This window comes from Schistocerca nitens, chromosome 6, assembly GCF_023898315.1.
Source record: "Schistocerca nitens isolate TAMUIC-IGC-003100 chromosome 6, iqSchNite1.1, whole genome shotgun sequence".
In the NCBI taxonomy this organism is placed as follows: Eukaryota; Metazoa; Arthropoda; class Insecta; order Orthoptera; family Acrididae; genus Schistocerca; species Schistocerca nitens.
The window spans coordinates 413,740,742-413,766,654 of NC_064619.1; the positions used below are offsets into that span (position 1 = coordinate 413,740,742).

General features: G+C 41.5%; 1 protein-coding gene across 4 annotated transcripts in view; it reads left to right on the plus strand.

Moving 5' to 3' along the window:
- Window positions 1-25,913, plus strand: part of LOC126263038 (E3 ubiquitin-protein ligase LNX-like) — a 632,063-nt gene that overhangs the window by 603,422 nt on the left and 2,728 nt on the right. For all 4 annotated transcript variants that reach the window (XM_049960008.1, XM_049960007.1, XM_049960009.1 and 1 more), the window contains 7 exons: window positions 3,929-4,158; window positions 7,849-8,075; window positions 8,952-9,336; window positions 11,497-11,801; window positions 13,161-13,530; window positions 15,655-16,069; window positions 18,824-18,956. In XM_049960008.1, coding sequence (XP_049815965.1) covers window positions 3,929-4,158; window positions 7,849-8,075; window positions 8,952-9,336; window positions 11,497-11,801; window positions 13,161-13,530; window positions 15,655-16,069; window positions 18,824-18,956 — 2,065 coding nt within the window. The remainder of the gene's footprint in view (window positions 1-3,928; window positions 4,159-7,848; window positions 8,076-8,951; window positions 9,337-11,496; window positions 11,802-13,160; window positions 13,531-15,654; window positions 16,070-18,823; window positions 18,957-25,913) is intronic.

Genomic DNA, 25,913 nt, shown 5'->3' on the forward strand with positions numbered 1-25,913 from the left:
AAAACTTCTACATAGTTATCGACACAGAACAGCAATATAAAAAGGTTCATGTCTCGATACAGAAATACAGAAAGGTGATAGCGTTCCTAGTGGCCTGGCAACTATTGCTCAAATTGCCCATTATTTATGTTCGTATCCGTATTTCGTACATTCTTACATTTGATGGAGAACTCCTAAATTTTAATAGGTGTGGGAGGATTATTCTAATACGTTGATTTCTGCTAACATGTATTATCTGTAGTACTTTTTAATAATGTGTGAACACATTTGCGCAAATTGCATTTGCATGGAAGAATGCGCTAGTCACCGAGTCCACAATACGTACTCGTTTACATCTACATCCATACTCTGCAGAGCACTGTGAAGTGCGTGGCAAGACTCAACACCATTCAGCGTAGAATTAGTACGTACTCATTCTGTCACTAATAAAATTGAATACCATTTCTGCCCAAGGCCGCTAACATGTAGATCTCCATTAAATGTGATGAAGTACGAAAAACGTACGCGAAGAAAAATAAAGTAGAATATGAGCAATACACTTACAACGCCTTTAAATCGAGAAATTTACGTACAGATTAGCAGGAAGGAACAAATGTCCATAGAACACTATGTGACGAAACCAACTATTTTATATTAAACAAAAACAAATATGGTATCACTTATTCCACCCAATATTACGGATGTGAGCAAAAACCAAGCAGAATACGAGCAACATAGTCACAGTTCAATTCAAAGAATGTGATAAACACACGAAACCGTAATCAGAACACAACGCTGCGAGACCAGCATCTGTTCTGAACGAAACGAAAATAAATATACTAATATAAAAGACAAAATTATCCATTAAGAAACCGTCATGATACACTTGCAGCGCTCCAAGTGGCCTGGCAGCGAACCAAGGTTTATACGAAGACAGTAACTTGTTCTCGAAAGAACAGTTACTGTTGATGACCATGCAGCTTTTCCCTGGATTAAATGATGACTAACTGACAACCTCAGCTGCCGACAGGTGTTGTTGATATACCTCGATTTGGACAGCTGAAAATGTGTGCCCCGACCGGGACCCGAACCCGGGATCTCCTGCTTACATGGCAGACGCTCTATCCATCTGAGCCACCGAGGACACAGATGAATAGCGCGACTGCAGGGACTTATCCCTTGCACGCTTCCCGTGAGACTCACATTCCCAACTGTCCACAATTCTACATATGTATTGTACCTTATAGACATTGTGGACAGTTGGGAATGTGTCCACAATTCTACATATGTATTGTAGACATTACGGACAGTTGGGAATGTGAGTCTCACGGGAAGCGTGCAAGGGATAAGTCCCTGCAGTCGCGCTATTCATCTGTGTCCTCGGTGGCTCAGATGGATAGAGCGTCTGCCATGTAAGCAGGAGATCCCGGGTTCGGGTCCCGGTCGGGGCACACATTTTCAGCTGTCCACGTCGAGGTATATCAACAACACCTGTCGGCAGCTGAGGTTGTCAGTTAGTCATCATTTGAACCAAGATTTGTTACCGGAAATCCCTGCAAGAGTTTCATCTCCGTGGTTATCGCCCGTGTTGAACTGGATGAGGCACTTTCAGAGCAGTGGCAGCGCTGCCTCGGAAACGACTCTTCCGACTCCAGGTTAGCTTTCCTGTAAACGAGCGTTATGCAGGGTTGACAAAAAAAATTGATAATTATGTTCGGAACTCCGTAGCATCATAAAATATCACAATTTGTAGTTGTAGGTGCTTGTCAATGAGTTACAGAAATCACTTAAGGACGTAATTTTTTAGGAGCTAACGTATATGATGTAGTGGTGAGCGTCACTGAGGGTGTAAATTTCAATAATTAGTTCACATTTACCGTCGTGGAAAGGCCAGGAAGGGGACCCACTCATCCTCAATTGGATTCTACTTAAGCAAAAGTAAGCAGCGAAAATTAAATACGGTGTCAAAATGAAAGGCTTTCAGTGCGCTCCCTGTGACACAAACCCTCTATGTACACTGCTGGTAATTTAAACTGCAACACCAGTAAGTAGCAAATAATGAAATTTTACTTATTGTGCGTGTATACTACAGCAAGAGAAATACATGATTACATTTGTACGAGATTCGCGGGAACACAGAATGCGAAATTTACTACACAGGCCTGCCACCTCTGGTAGCAAAAACAGGTGTAACCCAACAGGGCATCGAGTCGAACCGAGCTTGGATGACACATAAGGGTACGTCGTTTCACGTTGTTTCGACACTCTGCCAGATTTCATCAATCGTAGTGGCTAGCGTGTGGTGGCGCGCCAGCCTCTCGGCAACTCATGACCAGATGTTTTCAACAAGTGAGAGGCCAGGGCAACAGTCGAACACCCTTTGAATCGACATAGGATAGAACAGCGCCGGTAACATGTGGTATTTCATTGTCTTACTGAAAGACAGTCACGAGGACATCGAAGACTGAGCCCAACAAACGGCCATAAAACGTTAGAAATTTAACGACTGCCGTTCAAATTACTGGCTATGCGAATCACAAGCTATAGTGGAATGTGACAATAGCATCACGTCAGCTGATGGGTCCATATGACAACGATGAATGCATAGAGGCAACGTTCGTTTTCCTCGGAGTCTCTGAAGACAAACACATCCATCGTGAGGCTGTATGCAGAACCGGCACTCGTCTGAAACGACATCGTGGTGCCATTCATGTGTCCAATGTTGCAGTTGGGCGCACCCATTGTCGGCGCACCTCTCTACTGCTTCATCAAGAGAATACGCTACATTTGATTCCGTGCTGACGGTCTGATGATGCTCCAAACGTCGCGGTCCATGGTGCTCCAGATGTCGTGTCATTGTACAGTGGTTACTTGTCTTGCTGCAAACAAGCGAGTTTATGGACTCAAGCTATGTGACGCGTCTGTACGATCCTGAACGACCGAGCGAACAATGTATGTGTCCTCTTGGGTACTACTCGCACGAAACCGCGGAGATCACGCATGACGTTGGCCATCGATAACCCATCAATTCCATACTAGCATGTCAGTCGTGGGACCCCGACCAACACGGAAAGTATCGCCGAGCGATAAACAACAGTTTCCATAGGCCACAATCCAGCCACTATCTGAGTCCAACACATACTGGTAGACGTTTCTCTATCTTACACACGATCTTCTGACCAACAAACAACATTCAGATACTATTAACGAATGATATACTTGCCACGTAATATTTTCTTACATATAGAATGTCATAATCATCATCCTTCTTTCAAGGATTAAACTGTTACCTGTTCCGTACTGGAAATTGAACGTGGGCGATAGGCATTTCAGACAAGAAGGGAAAAGAAGCTTTTGAAATGTGATGTTATAGAAGAATTCTAATGGGTATATCGAATAACAAATAAGATGGCACTAAATCGAACTGGAGAAAAAATTGTGGCACAACTTGGCTAAAAGAAGGGATCGGCTGATAGGACATATCCTGAGGCATCAAAGAATTATCAGTTTCGTAATTGTAGACGGAGACTAAGGCTTGAATGCAGTGAGCAGAATGGAGGTAGGTAGCGGAAGTTATGCAAAGATGAAGAGGCTTGCAAAGGATAGACTCGCATGGAGAGCCGCATTAAAACCAATCTTATCTTCGGACTGAAGACGACGACGACGACGACAACAACAACAACGTTTATGTTAATCGAGCACAATATTGTTGCACGTGGGAGTAAGGTCACTACGGTCGGCATATCGTGAGTCAGCGCGTAACTGAGATTGACAATATACGCAAAACTGACCCGAAAGCATTGACAAAGTAACGCGCTTCCCTTTGCCTCCACTGAACTGGTGTAATGTAACGTCACCGCGTGTTTCCATATAACGACCACGTGCAGTAATATCGTGGACAAGTAGTACGAGTGCTCCATTCTGACGCCGCTGTTTGTTGGGCCTACAGACATGTCACCGGTGAGGTGGCGGCGGCCAGAGGCGCGCTGCTGGTCACCACAACGCTGCAACAAGGTGCACCCCTCCCCGGAGCACCTGCAAACGCCTGCCTCTGGCGCTGGTGCCAGCGCTGCCTGCCGCGAGAAGAGGAACCCACTACTCGAGCGCGTCAAGACAACGCGCCTCTCCTGCTTCTCCCAGGATGACTGCCGCCGTGGCCTGCTGCTCGATGGCTCGCAGGTCAGTCCTTAGTTTCAGTGGTTAGGCCAGTTGTTCGCTTTTACGTACTCACATTCATACTTGTTTGTGTCGTTATTGATTCTACTTCAAAATGGATATACGTAAAATCATAGTAGCAGCTTATTTGAAACCCGCCATTGCAATAGATTGTAGGAAAGTAGAAGTACTGGCCTGATACAAAAATACTTCTTTGCTCACTAATCCTGCTTGCTTTGTCTCATTACATGAACAAATTTATACTAACATACCGACGAAAGCTTCGTAGTACATTCAGTCCCTTATGAAGTTAATTGTCAAATATTAATCACACCCTGAAAGCAACAGTAACATTTATAAATATAACTGAAGCAGAAATGATTTACACTATAAGTCTCTCAGCCTTAGTGCGTCACAGAAAGGCTCAAGGTATTTAGGAACACGCAAATAGGTACGTAGCTTTACACAATACGTGTGTCACGGTTCCTTTTACCAGATAGACAGAACGACGAAACCCTCTTAGCCCTAGTTTAACAGCCACAGTCCCACTGAGAATACCGTTTTCCCTCTTCTGGTGCACTTTCATCTTCACCAAATGACTATTTTCACTGTAGCTCTGTGACTATGGAGTAGCAACGTACCCACGTCGTCTTCCCCGTAGTTCTGCGGATTGTGCTTCAAGTTCTTCAGACAAGAGTTTTGAAACACCTTGCCTTGCCTTGTCCTTGGCCTTAAATCAATAAACACATCAAGCATAGTACATTCGTTGTCTTCACAAGAAGAATGTCATTGAGGGTATTACATACACAGCACAACTCAATTAACTGATGGGTTTTTCGAAACCCATAATAGCCTCCCAGTGCGACTGAGAAGTTCGGAGTTTGCCTCAAAGTTGCCTACAACCTTCCTCTGTGATGGTGGAAGAGCGTGACGCCCTGTGACGTCACCCTCAGGCTTGACGACAGTTCAAACAGAAGGCGTCGACACATGCAAAAGAAAGTCCTGGGCCCAGAAGTTCATGCGAGGTGTAAACTGAGTTAATGATGGCACAAAATTTCACCACAATTCTTCCCAGTGCCACACGATGGGAAGTTCTTCCCCACATTCACCCCTTCTTTTGACGCCTCTGCGATGGCCAGAACTGCAAAACTGAGCGTTGAAATCACATGGTTTTCTTATGGGAGGACGAGGAAAACATTTCCGACTCACCGCCGCTCAGAATCGACTCGAAAAGGCCTCAGGAGGTGCCATAAAGGGCGTCAGTGAAACCATCCTTTTCATTGAGGCGTTGATTACGATACATTTTACTGTCGAAAATGGCAGTTTGCAATGGGTGGAGCAACAGGACGACATTCTTGACAACTTTTGATACTGCAGACGCCTCCCACCCCTTCCCAGGATGATTCAGCCCTTCTGTAAGGACACTGTGGGCCTGCAACAACCTCACTGAATGTGTTTGCATCCCTTTGGAGTGTATCGTGACCGCAGTTTCTGATATGGTGTAGTGGGGCAAACCACTAAGGACCATTCAAATCCATTCGACAATATTTGAAAGTGATCAGAAGCAGCAAAGGATGTTTATGCTTCTTCAGCTCTTCTGTTTCATGCCCTCCTGTGGTGTGACCCCGGAAGGATGCAATATTGACACGTGTGAACAAAACAGCAGAGGATACTTTGAAGAACTCCCAGTCCGGCAGCACCTTTGATGTCAACCGCGCATCTTTGCTGCACACTTTAAAAATGTTCCTGTGCAAAGACAGACATTCATTGACGCCTAGGCACCAGGATGAGGGGTACCATTTGATAGCCCTTATATTTTACATATGGCCAGCACACACTGCATTAGCAATGTAGCGCCACTAAGTTGAGCAGTGTTGGAATAGTTGCCTCTCACAATGTCATCTCAGAATCTGTGAATAGGTTTCTCTGTACAGGAAGATTTTTAAAGTACCTAACAAAGACGCATGGGTGGCATCGAGGGTGTTGCCTAACTGGAGGTCTTAGAAGGACCGTTTGCTGTCTTATTTATGAGTATGTTAATGTTGCACCCCTCTCCTCATCCCCTTCCCTCTTGTGAACAGGCCATTGGAAGGTGCGAAACAGGAGGACTGTAAAAGCATAACATCCTTGCCACTTTGGATCACGGTAAAATTTTGTTGAATGGATTTGAACAGTCCCTAGGGGTCCTACACTATACACCAAGAAAGAAACTGCAGTCACGCAACACTCCAGAGGAGTGAATTCATGTTCAGTGGGATTGCAAGCCCACAATGTCCTTAAAGAAGAGTTTAACTGACCAATGGGGTTTCAGCAGTGTCAAAGGTTTGAACTCTTGTTTTTGACAGTGAAATGTGTGGAAATCAACATCCTATGAGGGCTTTTCATTCGATTCTGGTGGCAGTATGTCTGAAATGTTTTCCTTGGCAACTAATAAGAAAGCCACACAATTTCTGTGCTGGACATTATGGTTCTGACCTCCAGCACAGAGAAGTCAAAAGGAGTGAAAAGTGAGTGTGATGGCCTTTCCCATCATACAACATGTCCATGGTGGCACTGGAGAGAATTGTGGTGAAATCTGGTGCCAATGTGACATCATTGACCCACCTTGCACCTCACATTAACTTCTCCTGAGCTCAGGACTTCTTTTCGCATGTGTCGACACCCTGCTGTTTGAAGAAGAAGAAGAAGAAGAAGAAGAAGAATGACCTTAATATAAGCAATGTTTTTCTTGCTGTATGTTGCTGAAGTATAGCAACCATGCTGCTTCAAGTATTAAGCAGACAAATGAAGTTGTTTTACTTCACCATCTGTAGTCAATTACAGATGTGCCATTACTGTCTGGCAATCACATTTTCATCATGCATACATATTCTTGCACTTCATAGCAAAATTTTTGTTTCTTAATGATTTTTTGTCAAGAAGCTATACCTACAGGCCTATAGTTTATAGTCTCCCACCATGCTTTCTGTCTGTGAGTTCTGAGTAATCTCAGGAACTACTGTAGGGATTTTGATATGTTTTACACTAATAGATAAACTGATTAACAAGAAATATTTGTGAGTATAATTTACAAATATTTTGGGCAGCTGTCTGAACTATGATGAATTGAAGTCCGCCATCACTACGAAAATTATGCCACGCCATTTAACAGTGACAAGTGTAAGCCATCCTACTGCTACCGGAAGGCCAGCATGAGCTACTACTGACTTCCTAAATGTGTGGTGCACTAGATCACAGCTTTTACTATTGCCAATAGACATCACTCCAAATGCCAATTAATGTAGGACAGATAACATTTGTACATCTAGAGAACTTTCTTGAAGTGTTCTCTTAAACTGCTTTAGTCATATGAAAGTGATGACATTCAGTTACTTAATGACATTCTCTGAATTTTCATCATAGTTACAACTCTATGCAGTGACCTGTAAACAAAATTAACAGTATGTTTGACAAGTTGTCCGGCTGTAGATAATCAGTGTTACCTGTGCAAAGCCATGGGGGGTTGTTAATATTAAAATAAAAGGACAAATCTACCAGGAAGAAGTTGTACAGAAAGTGAATTTTTCTATGGAATTTAGTTATGTAAAACAGTTACAATCTGCAACGAATGTACTTTTCAACCTTTTTGGTATAACTAATACTGTTTTGATATTTTATTATCTATAGTCAACAAAAGCAATAATACAGAAATATGATGGGCTTCCCATTTTCTAGGACACAGATGATATCCTGACGACAACACCACCACATGCCAGCACAGTGCATCAAAGTGATGAGCTGCAGCACCAAAATAGTGCACTGCAGGTGGCGAATGCCACTCCCACCACCACCACTGCTGCTGCTGCTGCCAGGCTCAGCGTCTTTTGCGTGTCAGCATCTAATGAGAATGTCTTCTATGGTGAACCCTCATCTGCTAGGGCACGCTGGCGAAGAAGCCACGGGTAGGTACCTTTTATCCTGTCCATAAATTTATTCAGTAATGATACGACAATTATATGTTGTCTGTTTTCATTTGAAAACTGTTTCTTTACTATCACATGCTCTTGAATCAATTTTGTTCACAGTATTGTCCACTGTAGTAGTATCTGTGAAACTCACAAACCTCTTATAGTTTTTCAGTTTATTGAAAGAATGGCATGTTGTCTGCCCCTAACTCTTTGTTTTTCGTATATCATCATTACTGTCGTTTTTAAACATAATGTGTACTCAGTTGCCTGACTGACAATTGTTCCTAACCTAAACACATCCATAGCTGACTTTCATGTGCCAAAAATTTAATGTCAGATGCAACAATCACAGCAACGTCTAAATTAGTGCAATATTCAGAGAAAAAGCATCAGTTTATGCAAAGTTTTGTGCAATGTAAATGTCACTTGTAGAAAATTTGAATGCAACACTAATTAAAATATTTCATGGTATGAGCGATGGAGTGTTTTTGGGAGTTGAGCCAGGCTGGCAATCCCATTTTTATGTAAAATACATCAATGACCTATCTGGTGCTGTTTGTTGGGTTCTCCAACTGTTGGTCTAAGACATACTGCTGGCTTGGGCCACTTAGATTGGTCAGTCTAGTTGAAGTCCAGGTAGTCAACATACCTTAGACCATCAGTCAAAGAACTTTAGGTCAGTCACTGAGACAGTGGGCACAAAAGGGAAATTGCAAACCCTGAACGTGCATATTCCTCTTTCAATGAGTTTTGTACTGTAATAATATCTTACAATATTGTTAGCCTTGAATATTCGAAGTGGTTTTTAAAATTTGTTATTTAAAATTTTTATTAGCTATGCAGCAATGTTTCATACGTGTACCTGTGCAGGGGTGGTGGCAGCACTGACTCATCATGTCTTTCTGCAAAACTACGTGCCATGTCTGAGCGCTACCTCCGGACATCTACAAGCAGACTTCTGGCCAAACTATACCGGCACAGTGCTCCTAGACCTGCTCCTGAGCCAGAAGTGGATCTAGGGACTGAACTAGGTGGTGGTGATAGTGGTGGCACCAGAACAGCAGAAGATGGCTCTGATGCACAGGAGCAGCAGCAACAAAAAGTAATGAAGAGCCGTGCACGATCTGGCAGTACGTGTACTGAAGCCAAGCTGCGAAGCTTTTCGTATGGTGCACTGCCTGGGATTGATGACTTCCAGCGCAGGCATAACCCCATATTCTCTGACGATGATGAAGATGGGGACAGTGGGATCTTGGTGAGTGCTTGCAGTAAAGTATACTGTGTCAAACTACAAAATTATTGCACCAGTGTGTTCTCCTATAAGCAGGAGGTATTTTGAGAACTTATTCACATTGTAAGTGCAGTACGACTTACACAACTGTGAATAATTTCTGTATGTGTGTGCTTTTGCATCTTTTTACTGGAGTAATCTTTCAGTATTCATACTGTAGTTGGAAAATATGTAGAATACTACATATGCAGAACTATATTCAGGATTTTGTAATAAATGTGAATAAACTCCTGAAACACATTGTAGTATGCTAAAAGTTCTGACATCTGATCAGTATTTGTACAGTGGCAGACTTTCTATGGTGGACAATATTAAAAAGTAATTCACAGTTGTCGGTGGGGGGGGGGGGGGGGGGGGGGCACTGTAACTTTATGCTACAGTTTGTTCACTTAACATGGGAAATAATTTATCATCGATCTTAAAACTCAAGACTGACCCAAATTCAATTGTAATTATTGCAGATATTTATTATGCTACAATATATTTGGAATTCAGTTAGTAAATGAGATGGTGTAGGCGATGGAACTGCATTTAAGAGAAGTGTGGTTCAAACCATAATCTAGACATTCTGATTAGCTACACCATGGTCTTTGTAAATAACACTTGGATATTGCCAACATAGCAGCTACAACCACCACCACCACCACCACCACCACCACCATTATTATTATTATTATTATTATTCTTGCCCTAATCTTGATAAGAAGTGGTGATATGATATTTCACATACTTAATAAGCTCATGGTAAGAGCTTGCATAGCTAGATCATGCTGCAATGCTCATAACTGTCCTGTTAACTTAGCTACTCTAGTCATAGAAAAGACCATAGTTGTGGCTCCTGGCCTGTTACTACCTTCGAATTCTGACAAGGATTAACTTTAAACTCTTAATTTGTAACAAAGCATAAAGAATTAATGACATTCATTTGACATTGACAAAAAATTAGGTATTTATATATTATAGATAAAATTGAGTTTTACACATTCATTCTCTTACCACGTATCTGAGCATGGTCTATTGAAGTTATCTTCTGTTTAGCCAAGCTTTCAGCATTTTACCAATGTAAAATGTGTAACAAATATATTTAAGAGAATTTAGTACAAGAAGTCACTCAGGACTCTAGCTCAACTGTGACAAATGAAATATGTGAAAGAAACAAAAGTAACAGAAAATTATAACAGAAGACTCTCAGAATGTAGAAAAATTCATGAATGCAACCATCTATTCTGCAGAACATTACATTATCCTCTTAATTTAGACGAGTTTTTTTTTTTCCTTCACAAATATGTATGCTGTACTTTTGATACAAAGAACTGAGTTCTATTAACCAAAAGTGTAACAACAGAGGTGGTGCACAAACACTTATTAATATAGGGCACCAAAATTTTAATTTTTGGAAAATGGGGTGTCTACGAGTCACAAAAGCTGATGTTGAAAAAGCAAATTTTCACAAAATGATATCATGGAAAGATACACAGCTAAATACAACAAACTTTAGCCTAATACTTTCTTGAACTAGAATGTATACATGACTTCTTCACATCTCTGTGCTTGCTGCACTACCATTCTTTCTGCTCTGTCTTGAGTAAGATGCCTTTAGTTACTAATTAACAGATTACATGCTGATACAGTGGACATTACAAAAGAAATTAGTGCAAGTGATGGTGAAACTAACAAATCATAATTACTTCTGCTAGATCTGTATGAGATGCTCTAGTTTATAGGTCTGCAACCTTACATATTGGATTTACCCTTCTTAAGTCCGATGAAACATTTCCTGCCTAATGAAGAGAAAGCTGGCAATGGCAAACATTTTTGAAATTTTGTACCTTTTTCTTTCTTGCCTCTGCTTTTATTTTACTCACAGACTGGCTAAGTTCAAAAGATACTTGTTTCAGGAATTCAAAAGATACTGAATTTCTTTCAGAGATATTTATTAGATATTAAATTTTGATGACAAATCTGCTTCTCAATAATAATAGTAATAATAAATTATTATTACAATAACACTGATGCAGCTTTAATGAAACATGTATTACCAGCACAAGAAAAACAATTGCTCAAAGTCATTAAAACAAGAAAGCTTTGCAAAGGCAATATAAATCATAAGCTATATGTTGGCAGGTGAGTGATTCAGCCAACTCATCCGTGGATGAAGGTTGTTCACTGGCACTCACAGACAGGCAACGACGACGGCAGCGGGCACCCGAGATAGAGAAAACTCCTGACCGCACAAGCCCAACACCACCTCTTCCACCGCCACCTGTACCACCACATGGAGCAGCTGCTGCTGAGACACGTGTTGTGACTCTCATGCGAGACCACCCTGGACAAGGACTGGGCATCTTCATTGCAAAGACACGTGCAGCTCACCGTGCTGCTGCTGGTTATGTTGTGGCACACATTGTGCCTGGTGGACTTGCACATAGGTATGACAGTGCTCTTTACTAATTTTATTTTATATGAAAATTGGTTACCAAATATTGAATAAGGAATATGCTGAAACCTATCACATGTGACTACTTTTGAGCAGATACGTCTCACTGGTGATGGAGATAGTAGTAGAGCTTGTTTTACAGCACAGTCACATGGCTATGAAGTGTGTTTGGGAAACAGGTTAGTTTTCTGTAATCCAGCCCCAAAATTATGTCACTATCCTCCACACAACTTTCAGAGTACGTTTTTTCCAGCCCTATCAAGTTTTATGACAGCCCAACTGGATATTGTACCTAAAAACAAATCATTTCCTTTTCATAAGTTACATCTTTGTGACTACTCTTATTTGAAAACTTGCAGTTATTATTTTCTTAACTCTTCTTCAATATAGCATCATTGCACTCCCCATAAAAAATTGACTGCTATATATAAAATCCAGTGCTAAAAGACCCTCTTGACTAAATCGCGAGTCACCCAAGAATGAATCCATTATATACATGGTTTTTCAAAAAGAATAGGGCATACTCTGTGAGGTAGTTGTCTGGACCATTCTGAAGAGAACATAGCATTCAACCCTATACTCTATTTTTACTGAAAAATGTGTACAGCAGAGAATAAATTTTTCTACAGTATATCAATGATGTTTCATCTCTGATTTTACTCTTGTAACTACTACTTATCTGCTTACAATATCCAGTTGTATCTAAGAGCCTGTCCTAAGAACATTGATACTGCCGTGTCAGGGGTTAATTACAATCTTTGTTCAGTATCACAATGGGCGTAAAATATGGACCTTATACTAAACCCAAAGAAGTCACAGGTCATCCTCATATCACACGAAAAGTTGATTAGAGGACATACATTTTGTGAAAATGTTCCTTCAATCTTCAATACTTCTTACCCACTTATCATAAAAAAAAAAGGAAAAGAAACAGGATGAACACCTAAGTTGGGAAGAACAAACTGTTCTCTCTACTGCCTGAATGTATACCAAAAAAACAAAAATTAGTCTAGTTCTCAGTCCTGCCAGCAATACCTGGGTGTGGGAGGAAAAAAGCAAGCATTGCAATGCTTAATAATATCATTTCACAAGCTGATTCGTCAATTATTTTGAAAACAGCATTAAACTAAAGCAAGAATGCAGTAGAACATAATGTGTCCTGAGTGACCGAACACTTATTTCTCACCCAAAGGCAGACCTATTCCTAACAACAACTTTCACACATTATAAGTGGTCAATTAATTGAATAACAGAATTTACCAATGATCAGCACCCCACCACTAGTGTATGACACAGTTATAGTTTGGTGAAGATGTATTAAGACATGTGTGATTATTTCTCTATTTCTCAGGGAGGGCAGTCTGCGTATAGGTGATGAAATCGTCAATGTGAATGGACGGCGGCTGAGAGGGCTGAGCATGTCTGGAGCACGTGACGCACTGCGCACGGGCCCACGTCATGTTGACCTGGTTGTTGTAGCACGTGACCCTGAAGCAGCACTAGCACTTGTTGGCACAGCACACAATGCAGATGCTGATCCTGAGTTGGAAGCAGATGCTGTGTGTGAGCAGCGAATGCAACAGCAGCAATCAACAGTGGGGCGGGGTCGCAGTATGCGTGAGACATGTGTCGACTATGAAAATGTGGTGCTCACTACAGTGGGTGGCCAGTCACGACTGATATCTGTTGGCAGTGGCAGTGAGGATACTCTTGTTGCAGAGGTAAGCTTCATCAGCTCAGTAAACTGTTTGCACTATAATTCCTGACTATACAAGACTGAGTTCACACCAGTTGCATTTATCTGTGAACAATTTATTGAATATCCAATTCTACACTGAACATGCAGTTAACACTCAATTTCACCATAATATACTGTAGATCCCTCCAACAAACAAACAAACAACCAATACCCAGAAAACTATTTTGAACACCACAGTGCTTTACTGATCATGGTCCTGTTGGAGGTGGTATTGCCTTTCTCTGACTACTGAACTGACTGACCCAGCCAGTTATAGGGCAACCTATGGTTTAACATGTATTCTGTACCTCAGTGAATCTCAGCATCTTTTACATTGGCAAACACTGCCAAAGGTGAAAGAATGATAAAACCCTAAGGTCGGCCAGGGATCAAACCCAAGTCCGTTGGATTTATAGTCTGGTACTTTATCACTGAGCCACCAAAACTGTATCCAGTGGGTGGGAAAAAGGACAGGTCACACCCATCTATGAGAAGGGTAGTAAATTTCATTGACGTACATCTGCTGTAGGAACTTCAAAAAGATTCTGGGCTCAAAGGCAATGAGGCATCTCAAACAGAATGATGTTCTCCATATCAACCAACACGGATTCCGAAACACTGGTCATGTGAAATCCAACTCACTTTTTTCACATGCCACTCCAAAAGCCTTGGATCAAGGTAGTATTGACTCCTGACATGCAGTTGACTCTATTCTGTACCAACAATTGTAAACAAAAATACAGTCATCTGAGGTATGAAAGGAAGTTTGTAACTGGGTTGAGTATTCCTTGGATGAGAGAACACAGAATGCTATCTTGCATTGAGAGTCACTGACAGAAGCAGAAGTAACTTTAGATGTGTCCCAGAGGTTTGTGCTGGGACCCTTACTATTAATGTTGTATATTAATAACTTGCAGACAATGTTAATATTAACCTCAGAATTTTTGCAGATGATACAATTATTTATAATGAAGAACTATTTGAAAAACAGCTCCACAAAATATTCCAGCAGATCCTGATAAGATTTCAGAGTAATGCAAAGATTAGAAACATGCTTTAATTGTACAGAAATTTAAAACTATGCACTTCATAAAATGCAAAAAAGTAGTATTTTATGACTTCAATATGAATGAACCATACTTGGAATCAGTCAAATCACATAAATACTTAAGTGTAATAGTTTGTGGGTATATCAAATGGAATGGATTTTGATTCACTGGTAGGATACTGGGAAAATATAGTCAATCTACAAAGGTATCAGCTTGCATAACACTTGTACATTCCACATTAGAATATTGTTTGAGTTTATAGGGCCAAAACCAAATGGGACCAACAGGGAATATAAAGAATGGCTGTGTGAAAGGTCTCCGAATTGTTTGAACCACAGCACAGTGCCACAGAAATGTTGAAAAAAGCCAAATTGGCAGATGCCACCTGGTGAAAGCTTAAAAAGAGTTCATAAACCATTAATCAGTGAGGAATTTAAGAATATACTTCAGCCCCCTCATGTTTTGCTACCATAGGAACCTCAGACACAAGATTAATTACAGCATGCACAGTGGCAGTTAAACAATCATTTCTCCTGCACTCCATATGCAAATGGAACAGGAAGAAACCCTAGTATGTGGTACCCTCTGCCATGCACAACATAGTGGTGCAGAATATGTATGTAGATGTAGATTGCTATAAAGTTAGAGACGTGTGCTGTGGCCTTACAGCTTCATATAATGAAACACTTCATACTGTTGGTCATGCTGGTGTTCTTTGTTAATTCATATAAGTGTGTGAACTGGTTTCATACATGAAGTTTTAAATTTACAAATTCCTAAAATCTACATATTATGATTGCTAGAATCTTTTATAAATGATTCCAATAAAACAATTCTTCCAAAATTGGGACATCTAGTTCTAGAACATATGAAAGTAATTGAGATTGTGGAAAGTGTTTTGTTACCTCTCAGAGATAAAAACTGAACTAAAAGCAGGTTTTTTTTATGCTCCCCACTTCCTGTTTTTCTTTTTTTTCTTTTTTTCTCCATCATGCAGTGCACAACCGTTTGAAATTTTTGCAGCTTCCATATTTCTAACCAACTTCGATGCTTTGCAGGTGGAAAACGGTGGTATCAGTTCTCCAGATTTGTCATTGCCATCCCAACCTTCATCTGAGCTTCAGGAAGAACAGCAGCGTAGACAAAGCAGAGAGGAGGAAGGAGAGCATGTGACACATTTCCAAAAGCACAGTGCAAGTGGACGACGTGACAGAGACAGACTTCGGGCTGCCTGTCGAAGCCATGGCACACTGCTAGACGATTCATCACCTTCCAACTTCTGCACGCTACCACGCCGGCCTCGCTCTACACTTGCCACATTCCATACAATAATTTTCCAGAAGGGGCCAGGGAAGAAAAGCCTTGGTTTCACTATTGTAGGTGGCCGTGATTCCCCACGTGGTGCAATTGGCATCTTTGTTAAGAGCATTTTGGAAGGTGGCCAGGCTGCTGATGATGGCAGGTTACGTGCAGGTTAGTTCATATGCTTAAAGAGCATAAAAATGTTTGCTTTCATACAAATTCTAGTATCTGTAAAATAAAATGAAGTATTTGACAGAGGGTTGAGGCTATGACTCAGATTCTCTTCCTGCTCGATTCAGCTAAATGTTAACCACCTTTTCACTATCTGCAGTTCACATTCTATTATATTGCCAATTTAAGTTTTAAGAAATACTAGAAAATAAATGATTGGTATGATAGTAGGTAAGCATTTGCTTCTACTCTGAAGTATATCAGTTTTCATGACTCACTTGAACAAATTACATACTAACAGAAGTGACTCCGCTGCATAAATAGTGCCCAGTTTTATGGTAGAGATTAAAAAATTATCAAGCAAGCCTAAGTAAATTAACTTTCAACCACCTAAGTTTACAGGAGCTGGTGTTGGGGTTGAAGTGTGGAGCAAATGGCATACTACAAGAAACAAAGAATATATACACTGAAGCACCAAAGAAACTGGTATAGGCATGCGTATTCAAATGCAGAGACATGTAAACAGGCAGAATACTGTGCTGCAGTCGGATGAAGTGTGGAGCAGATGGCATACTACAAGAAACAAAGAATATATACACTGAAGCACCAAAGAAACTGGTATAGGCATGTGCATTCAAATAGAGAGACATGTAAACAGGCAGAATACTATGCTGCTGTCGGCAACACCTATATAAGACATCACATGCCTGGTGCAGTTGTTAGATCAATTACCACTGCTACAATGGCAGCTTATCAAGATTTAAGGAGTTTGAAAGTGGTGTTACAGTTGGCACATGAGGGATGGGGCACAGCATCACCGAGGTAATGATGAAGTGGGGATTTTCACTTACGACCATTTCATGAGAGTACCGTGAATATCAGGAATCCATTAAAACATCACTGCGGCTGGAAAAAGATCCTGCAAGAGCAGGACCAACAATGACTGAAGAGGATCATTCAATGCAACAGAAGTGCAACCCTTCTGGAAATAGCTGCAGATTTCAATGCTGGGCCATCAACAAATGTCAGCGTGCGAACCATTCAACGAAACATCATCGATATGGGCTTTCAGAGCTGAAGGCCCACTCGTGACCCTTGATGACTGCATGACACCAAGCTTTATGCCTCACCTGGGCCCATCGGCACTGACATTGAACTGGAAACATGTTGCCTGGTTGGACGAGTCTCATTTCAAATTGTATCGAGTGGGTGAACGTGTACGGGTATGGAGACAACCTCATGAATCCATGGACCATGCGTGTCAGCAGGGGACTGTTCAAGTTGGTGGAGGCTCTTTAATGGTATGGGGAGTGTGCAGTTGAAGAGATGCGGGACCCCTGATACATCAAGATACAGACTTTGGCAATTCCAGTAGGACAATGCAACACCCCTCACATTCAGAATTGCTACAGAGTGGCTCCAGGAACACTCTTCAGAGTTTAAATGCTTCTGCTGGCCACCAGACTCCCCAGACATGAACATTATTGAGCATATCTGGAATGCCTTGCAACATGCTATTGAGAAGAGATTTCCACCCTCTTGTACTCTTATGGATTTATCGACAGGCGTATAGGATTCATGGAGTCATTTCCCTCCAGCAGTACTTCAGACATTATTTGAGTCTATTCCACGTTGTGTTGTGGTACTTCTGCGTGCTTGTGCGGGCACTACATGATATTACGCAGGTGTATCAGTTTCTTTGGCTCTTCAGTGTATAAATAAAAATTGAAACAACCTCTGCACATTTAGTAAGCAACTTCAAGAAAAGTGATCCTCGACAGTATATATAAACGTTAATATTGCCATTTTCCAGAGAGCTAAAAGAGGGCACTTCATGAGCGTGTTGGAGGAAATGGAAATCTACATACATCTGGCAAAAAATCTGGACACGACCTTAAATGAACAAACAAAAAACTTAGAAGTAAAAAATTATTAAGAAGTTTGACAAAATACTTTCAGTAACAGATAATTCAGAACAGGAGACAATATCAATGTCACTGATTTTCTTTAAAGATATAAACTTAATAGCAAACCACATCTCTCACACACAAATTGATAATGTAATAACCGTGCTCAAATACAACAAAATGAAAGTGTTCATACTCGAAAAATTACATTTAATATCCTGCAACATAAATAAAAAATATTGCTTGTAACTAGTAGCAGTAAATAAAATAGGAAAAACAGTTCTGATGGATTACAATTACAATTTTACACATTTCATACAAAAACTTCACTGTGTTGTACTGAGCATCATGCTCTGCCACTGGATGGACAAACAAATGAAAGACAACTTTCTAACCATGTGCAAGGGCAAATTTTGATACCCAGTGGCAGGGAGAGGCTGCTGCTCAGTACAACACGGCCACCTTCAGTGACTATTTTACAACTTGTGTCATCTGGGTTCTGTTTCTCTCTCTGATACCTCCCCTCCCCATTCCCCTTCGTACCAGTTCTTGAATTGTGCAGGTAGGAACTACCTTAACAAATCCTATGACCATGCAATCCCCCCTATCATACCAGTCTCTCTCTGTCACTCTGTCTCCAATTTATACATTTATGGACTCTCATTCACGTTGTTCCCTCAGCAGTCTATCTCCATCTTTCCACCAATGTCCACTCCATTGTATCCCCCATGGGCAATGCTTGCTACTCCTGCTTACATACTGCATGTACTCAGTTTTAGGTAAACCCTTATTTTATAATTATAGCCATTGTGGACAAGATTTTATTTGAAAAATTGTTTTCCAACAGGTGATGAAGTTCTTGCTGTTAATGGACAAGTGTGTCATGATCTCACACATTCCGAGGCAGTAGCACTTTTCAAAAAAATCAAGACGGGGACAGTTGCACTGCACATCTGCAGGAGGGTTCGCACAAAAGAAATGTAAGTAAGATTGTATGTGCAGTATGTATTCTTCGGTTTTATTTCTAAGATTACATTACTTGTGACAATGGAACCACACACATACACTATGTGATCACAAGTATCTAGACACCCCTAAAAACGTATATTTTCATATTAGGTGCATTGTGCTGCCACCTACTCCATATCAGCGACCTCGGTAATCATTAGACATTGAGAGAGAGCAGAATGGGACGCTCCACAGAACTCATGGACTTCAAATGCGGTCAGGTGATATGGTGTCACTTGTGTCGTATGTCTGTACACAAGATTTCCACACTCCTAAACATCCCTAGGTCCACAGTTTCTGATGAGATAGTGAAGTGGAAATGTGAAGGGACAGGTACAGCACAAAAGCTTACAGGCCGACCTTGTACGAGGTGTGGCTAGAAAAAAAACGGACTAGTACTGGTGAAACAATAAAACGAATGCAATAGGGCTGAAAGTCACGTGGCCTGTCACGTGACTCTTGCTCCACCTACTGCTCGAGTTTCATCTGCCTCCTGCACCCAGTCTGCCCGTGGCGTCTGTTTTAAGTAGTTGACATTTTGTCTGTGTGTCGGAAAATGTTGAGTGTACAGAAAGAACAGCGTGTTAACATCAAATTTTGTTTCAAACTAGGAAAATCTGCAAGTGAAACGTTTGTAATGTTACAACAAGTGTACGGCGATGATTGTTTATCGCAAACACAAGTGTTTGAGTGGTTTAAACGATTTAAAGATGGCCGCGAAGACACCAGTGATGACACTCGTACTGGCAGACCATTGTCAGCAAAAACTGATGCAAACATTGAAAAAATCAGTAAACTTGTTCGACACTTTCCTTGTCAACTCCTGTTAACTCAGACACTGCTCTGATTGTTAAACGGTGATCTTGTCGAACAAGTTTACCGATTTTTTCAATGTTTGCATCAGTTTTTGCTGACAATGGTCTGCCAGTGCGAGTGTCATCACTGGTGTCTTCGCGGCCATCTTTAAATCGTTTAAACCACTCAAACACTTGTGTTCGCGATAAACAATCATCGCCGTACACTTGTTGTAACATTACAAACGTTTCACTTGCAGATTTTCCTAGTTTGAAACAAAATTTGATGTTAACACGCTGTTCTTTCTGTACACTCAACATTTTCCGACGCACAGACAACACGTCAACTACTTAAAACAGACGCCACGGGCAGACTGAGTGCAGGAGGCAGATGAAACTCGAGCAGTAGGCGGAGCGAGAGTCACGTGACAGGCCACGCGACTTTCAGCCTTATTGCATTCGTTTTATTGTTTCACCAGTACTAGTCCGGTTTTTTTCTAGCCACACCTCGTATGTTGACTGACGGAGACTGCCGACAGTTGAAGAGGCTCATAATGTGTAATAGTCAGACATCTATCAGACCATCACACAGGAATTCCAAACTGCATCAGGATCCACTGTAAGTGCTATGACAATTAGGCGCGAGGTGAGAAAACTTGGAATTCATGGTTGAGCAGCTGTTCATAAGCCTTGCATCACACTGGTAAATGCCAAATGACACCTTGCTTGGTGTAAGGAGTGTAAACATTGGATGTTTGAACAGTGGAAAAACATTGTGTGGAGTGACGAATCATGGTACACAATGTGGCGATCCGATGGCAGGGTGTGGATATGGCGAATGCCCGGTGAACATCATCTGCCAGCATGTGTAGTGCCAACCATAAAATTCAGAGGCGGTGGTGTTATGATGTGGTTGTGTTTTTCACGGAGGGGACTTGCACACCTTGTTGTTCTGTGTGGCAGTATCACAGCACAGGTGTACATTGATGTTTTAAGCACCTTCTTGTTTCATACTGTTGAAGAGCAATTCGGGGATGGTGATTGCATCTTTCAATGTGATCGAGCACAAGTTCATATTGCACGGCCTTTGGCGAAGTGGTTACACGACAATAACATCCCTGTAATGGACTGGCCTGCACAGAGTCCTGACCTGAATCCTATAGAATACCTTTGTGATGTTTTGGAATGCCGACTTCATGCCAGACCTCACCAATCAACATCGATACCTCTCCTCAGTGCAGCACTCCTTGAAGAATGGGCTGCCATTCCCCAAGAAACCTCCCAGCAGCACCTGACTGAATGTATGCTTGCAAGAGTGGAATGTATCATCAAGGCTAAGGGTGGGCCAACACCATTTGAATTCCAGCATTACCGATGGAGGGCGCCAAGGACTTGTAAGTCATTTTCAGCCAGGTGTCTGGATACTTTTGATCACATAGTGTAAGTAATCTTACTCTCCTAAACAAACACATGTGCATTTGACAGCATGATGTGCACACATCATTTTCACATTTCCTATTACCTGTCAGCATGAATGGTAAAGTTAGAGAGCCAGTTTCATTCTGTGGACTCATTCAGATTTTCGTTACAGCTTGTGGACACCTGCATTCTGTGCAACAATGGAAAATATTCTGTTTCATCCTTATCATTGTGTCAGGAAGCAGAGCATCAACTTACTTGAAACTGTTATTCATTTCATAATGGTTGGTCCCTAGTTTCATGCACCTGTTGTGGTTCTGTCGCATGATGAGCGTCTGTATCTACACCTACATACATACTCTGCAAGCCACTGTACGGTGCGTGGTGGAGGACTTTTTGTGCCACTACTAGTAATTTCCCTTCCTTTTCCACTTGCAAATAGAGCAAAGGAAAAGCCAACTGTCTGTATGCCTCCTTATTTCTCTTACTTTATGTTCATGATCCGCGTAATTTACATTGATGGGAACAGGATTGTTCCGCAGTCAGCTTCAAATGTCAGGTCTCTAAATTTTCTCTATGGTATTCCTTGAGAAAAACATCACCTTCCCTCCAAGGATTCCCATTTGAGTGGCCAAAGCATCTCACTAATACTCACATGTTGAAACTATTGGTACCAAATCTGAATTGCTTCGACGTCTTCCTTTAATCTGACCTGGCGGGGATCTCAAATGTTTCAGCAGTACTCAAGAGTGGGTAGCACTAGAGTTCAATAAGCAGTCTTCTTAACAGATGAACCAGGTGTTACCCAATAAACTGAAGCTGGTTTTTTCTGCTCGCCTGCACTAACTTACATTTTTCTATATTTAGAGCTCACTGCCTGTCATCACATCAACTAGAAATTTTGTCTAATCATCTTGCATCCTCCTACAGTCACTCAACAATGATACCTTTTCATATGCCACAGCACCATCAACAGACACCCACAGATTGCTGCACAACTTGACTGTCAGATCATTTACATATGTAAATGATGACAGCACTCCCATAATGTTAGGTTGGTTGGGCACTCAACTGCATGGTCATCAGTGCCCGTACAAAATCCAATCTTTACACAGTCCAATCTAGTCACTTTCACGAATGATGATGAAATGAAGAGGACACCACAGACACCCAATCCCCGGACAGAGAAAATTCCCAACCTGGCCAGGATGAACCGGCACCCAGTGATCCAGAGGCAGAAACGCTAGCCACCAGACCACGAGTTGCGGAGTGGGGCACTCCTGACAATACCCTTGTTTCTGATGAACACTTGCAGTTAAGGACTGTGTACTGGGTCCTATTACTTAAGAAGTCTTTAAGTCACTCACATATCTGGGAACCTATTCCATATGCTTGTACCTTTGTTAACAGACTGCAGCAGGGCACCAGGTCGGATGCTTTCCTGAAATCTAGGAATATGGAATCTGCCTCCTGTTCTTCATCCATAGTTCAAAGGACATCATGTGAAAAAAAGGGCAAATTCAGACGCTTTCTAAAATCATGCTGATTTGGAGACAGAAGGTTTTCCATTGCAGGAAATTTATTATTTTTGGACAGAGAAAATGTTCAGAATTCTGCAGCAGATCACTGTTAATTCTGTAATTTGTCAGGCCAATTCTTTTACCCTTCTTGCATACAGGAGTCAACTGCACTTTTTTTCCCAATCACTAGGGATTTTTGCTGGGTGAGAGATTCATGATAAATATAATCTAAGTAAGGGGCCAATGCCGTAGAGTACTCTTTGTGAAACCGAACTGGGGTTCCATCCAGACCTGGTGACTACTTTGTTTTAACTCTTTCAGTTGCTTCTCTATGAGAGGGATGGCAATGACTATGTCCTCCATTATCAAAGTCCATGTGGTGCTCAAATGATGTATGTTTGTGAGGTCTGTTCAAAATTTTTCTCCACGTATGTTTTACTTATTGTGCATGGTCTCCTTCGAAATACTCTCCTCCCAACTCTCTTTCCACTTCCAGAAGCAGTCTTGGTACATTTCTTACTGATTCTGTTGCCAGGGTTCTTTGTGCATATTCGTTTTCAAGACACTTTGAGGAATACTTTGGAAACTGGATCAGCACAACTGTAGTGGAGTATCCTTTATCCAAAAAGTTTTTTTCTCATCTGCTACGTTGTCCTCAATAAAGGCCCAAAGGTTTGAATCTTACGTACACAGGTTTAATTTCTTTCTCCACTGAGTGAATACACTTCCCAAAAGTATTTTTGATATCTTAACTGCTGCCACTCATGTTCAAGAAGACTTGCTTTATTATATTTCTCCACTGATGTGCCACTCTACAAAAATGCTAAGTTGTTATTTTCCATTTACTCATTAATAGAATCCTCCTGTTATTTCAAAGATGCAGTTCACGATATCAATATTTTATTGTGTGATATGGAGCCCGATTTATAACAACTGGATATTTATAACAACTGGATAACTTTTCAAGAACACTTGTGAACCATTCTTCGTAGTGAAACATTCATCTTACAATGTTAATTTGCAGCACCTTTTTGCCCAATAAAACATAAGCCATCGTTTTGCAGAAACCAGTTTTCATTCCCAGTGTGGCACAAACACACACAAAAGATATGAAGATGTGCGAGCTTCTGGAGACAGTGGCTCCTCTTTCCTGGCAGAAGGGTTGAAGAAAGGAAGGGGATGAGGGATAGGATTGTCAAGACTTTAGGAAATGTGGAGAGTTATGGAAAAGTCGCCAGAGCCCCAGGTCAGGGAAGACCTACTGGATGTGATGACAGACTGTATGTGCCTGCTCTGGATAAGATTTGAAAATCTAAGAGCTTACAGGTAAAAGATAGGGTAACAAGCAAGAGACAGATTACTGAAAGGGGGGGGGGGGGGACACATCATACACAAGTTAGTAAGGGTGGAAAGTTGTAATGCCAGTTCCCTTTTGTCAAGTTTTGAGAAGGTGGTGTCAGGAGACAGAACAGAATCCAGATAACATGTTGGTGAAACATGCACCACTGTCATGACTATCACGTTCTAGAGTGTACTCTCCAATGGGACCTTGTGCATTACCAGTACACCCTCAGACTATGCCCATTCATTCTCATAACACAGTGGTAGTAGAAGACTGAACAGTGTTTACAAAACAGCTGGTAGACAATGTGGGTTGTTTCACAAGTGGCCTCTCCCTTTGACACCAGTTTTACCACTTACTGGGCTGGTGCTTGTGATAATAGGAGGGTGCATAGGGCAACAATCTTCACAGTGGGGAAGATCACAGAGGTAGGAACCATAGGGTAGGGAAATAGGGGCAGAAGGAGTAAAGTATTGCAGAGATTGTGTGTGTGTGGGGGGGGGGGGGGAGGGAGAGGGGCAAAAAAAGAGCTATCGTGGTGGTGGTGGTGGTGGTGGTCAGAGACAATGGATGTCATTTCTGGGCATGATTTTAGTATGGCATAACCATCACAAAGTAACTGATTAATACATTCAAGACTAGGATAGCATTGAGTGACAAAGAGGTGTGCTCATAAGTTGTTTCTTGGAGACAGAGCTGACCCTCAGTGAGGATGAGGGCAACATCAAGAAATGTGGCACAAGATTCGGAATAGGACCTTGTGAAATTTCATTGGGAGAATGAATTTAGAGATTCCAAAAAATTCATCTGATCGACCTCACAATGAGTCCATATGGAAAAGTTGTCATCAATGTATCTGAACCAAATCAGGGGCTGAAGGCATATGGAGCCTAGGAGAGAGTCGTCATGGTTCCCATGGCTGTGCTACTGATCTGTTTGTATGTATATCCCTCAAAGATAAAGTAGTTGTTTCATAAGCATAAAGTTGATTATGGTGAGCAGGAAGGACGTCATAGGTTTGCAATCAGATGGGCACTGTTTTGAGGCAATGTTCAGCAGTAGACCGACCATGTACATGGTGAATGTTGGTATAGAAGGAGTTGGTGTCAGTGGTGACGGGCACTCATTTCAGATGATGCAGCAAAATAATTGATGTCTCCAATGTAAGAAGTTAGTCTTTGTACTATAGTTTACAGGTGTTTATCAACAGATATTCAGTGGGTGCATTGAAATCAACAACTACAGAATGGCCAGGGTGACTGGGTTTGTGGATCTTAGGAAGAGGGTAGAAGGTGGGAAACCATGGTTTGGATAGGGAAAGGAGTTCTATGGATTGCGGTGTTAGTCCTTCTGAGAAACCTGAGCTTTAAGGGGGCCGTAGGTCTATTTGTACCATAGGTATGGGACTTTGATGCCAGATGTTGTCTTGCAGAAATGTCAGGAAGCTGGCATTCACCCTCGCCTAATACTTCCATAGTTCAGGTACCACAGCTATAGATTCCTTGTCCATCAGGAGGATAATGATGGAGTTATCAATTGTTAGAGAACAAAGAACCTAGAATTCTGCAGAGGACAGGTTAGGGACCTGAGAAAGGGTGGTGAAGCAAGGATGTATATTAGGAATTCTTGGAAAGCTTGTGATTTTGAGGTAGTGGTGGTGGATCAAGCTGGTGTCTTGGTTGGAACATTTCAAGGCGGGGTTTAATATCAGGTCTGCTGTTGTAAAATGTTTTGGGATCGGGTTGTGAAGTGCTATTTCCAGTTGACATTACATGTGAAGGAAAGTAGGTCCTTCACCAAAGCAGCATGATAAATACAGGTTTAGGGCTGAAAGTGAGATCCTTGGATAATACA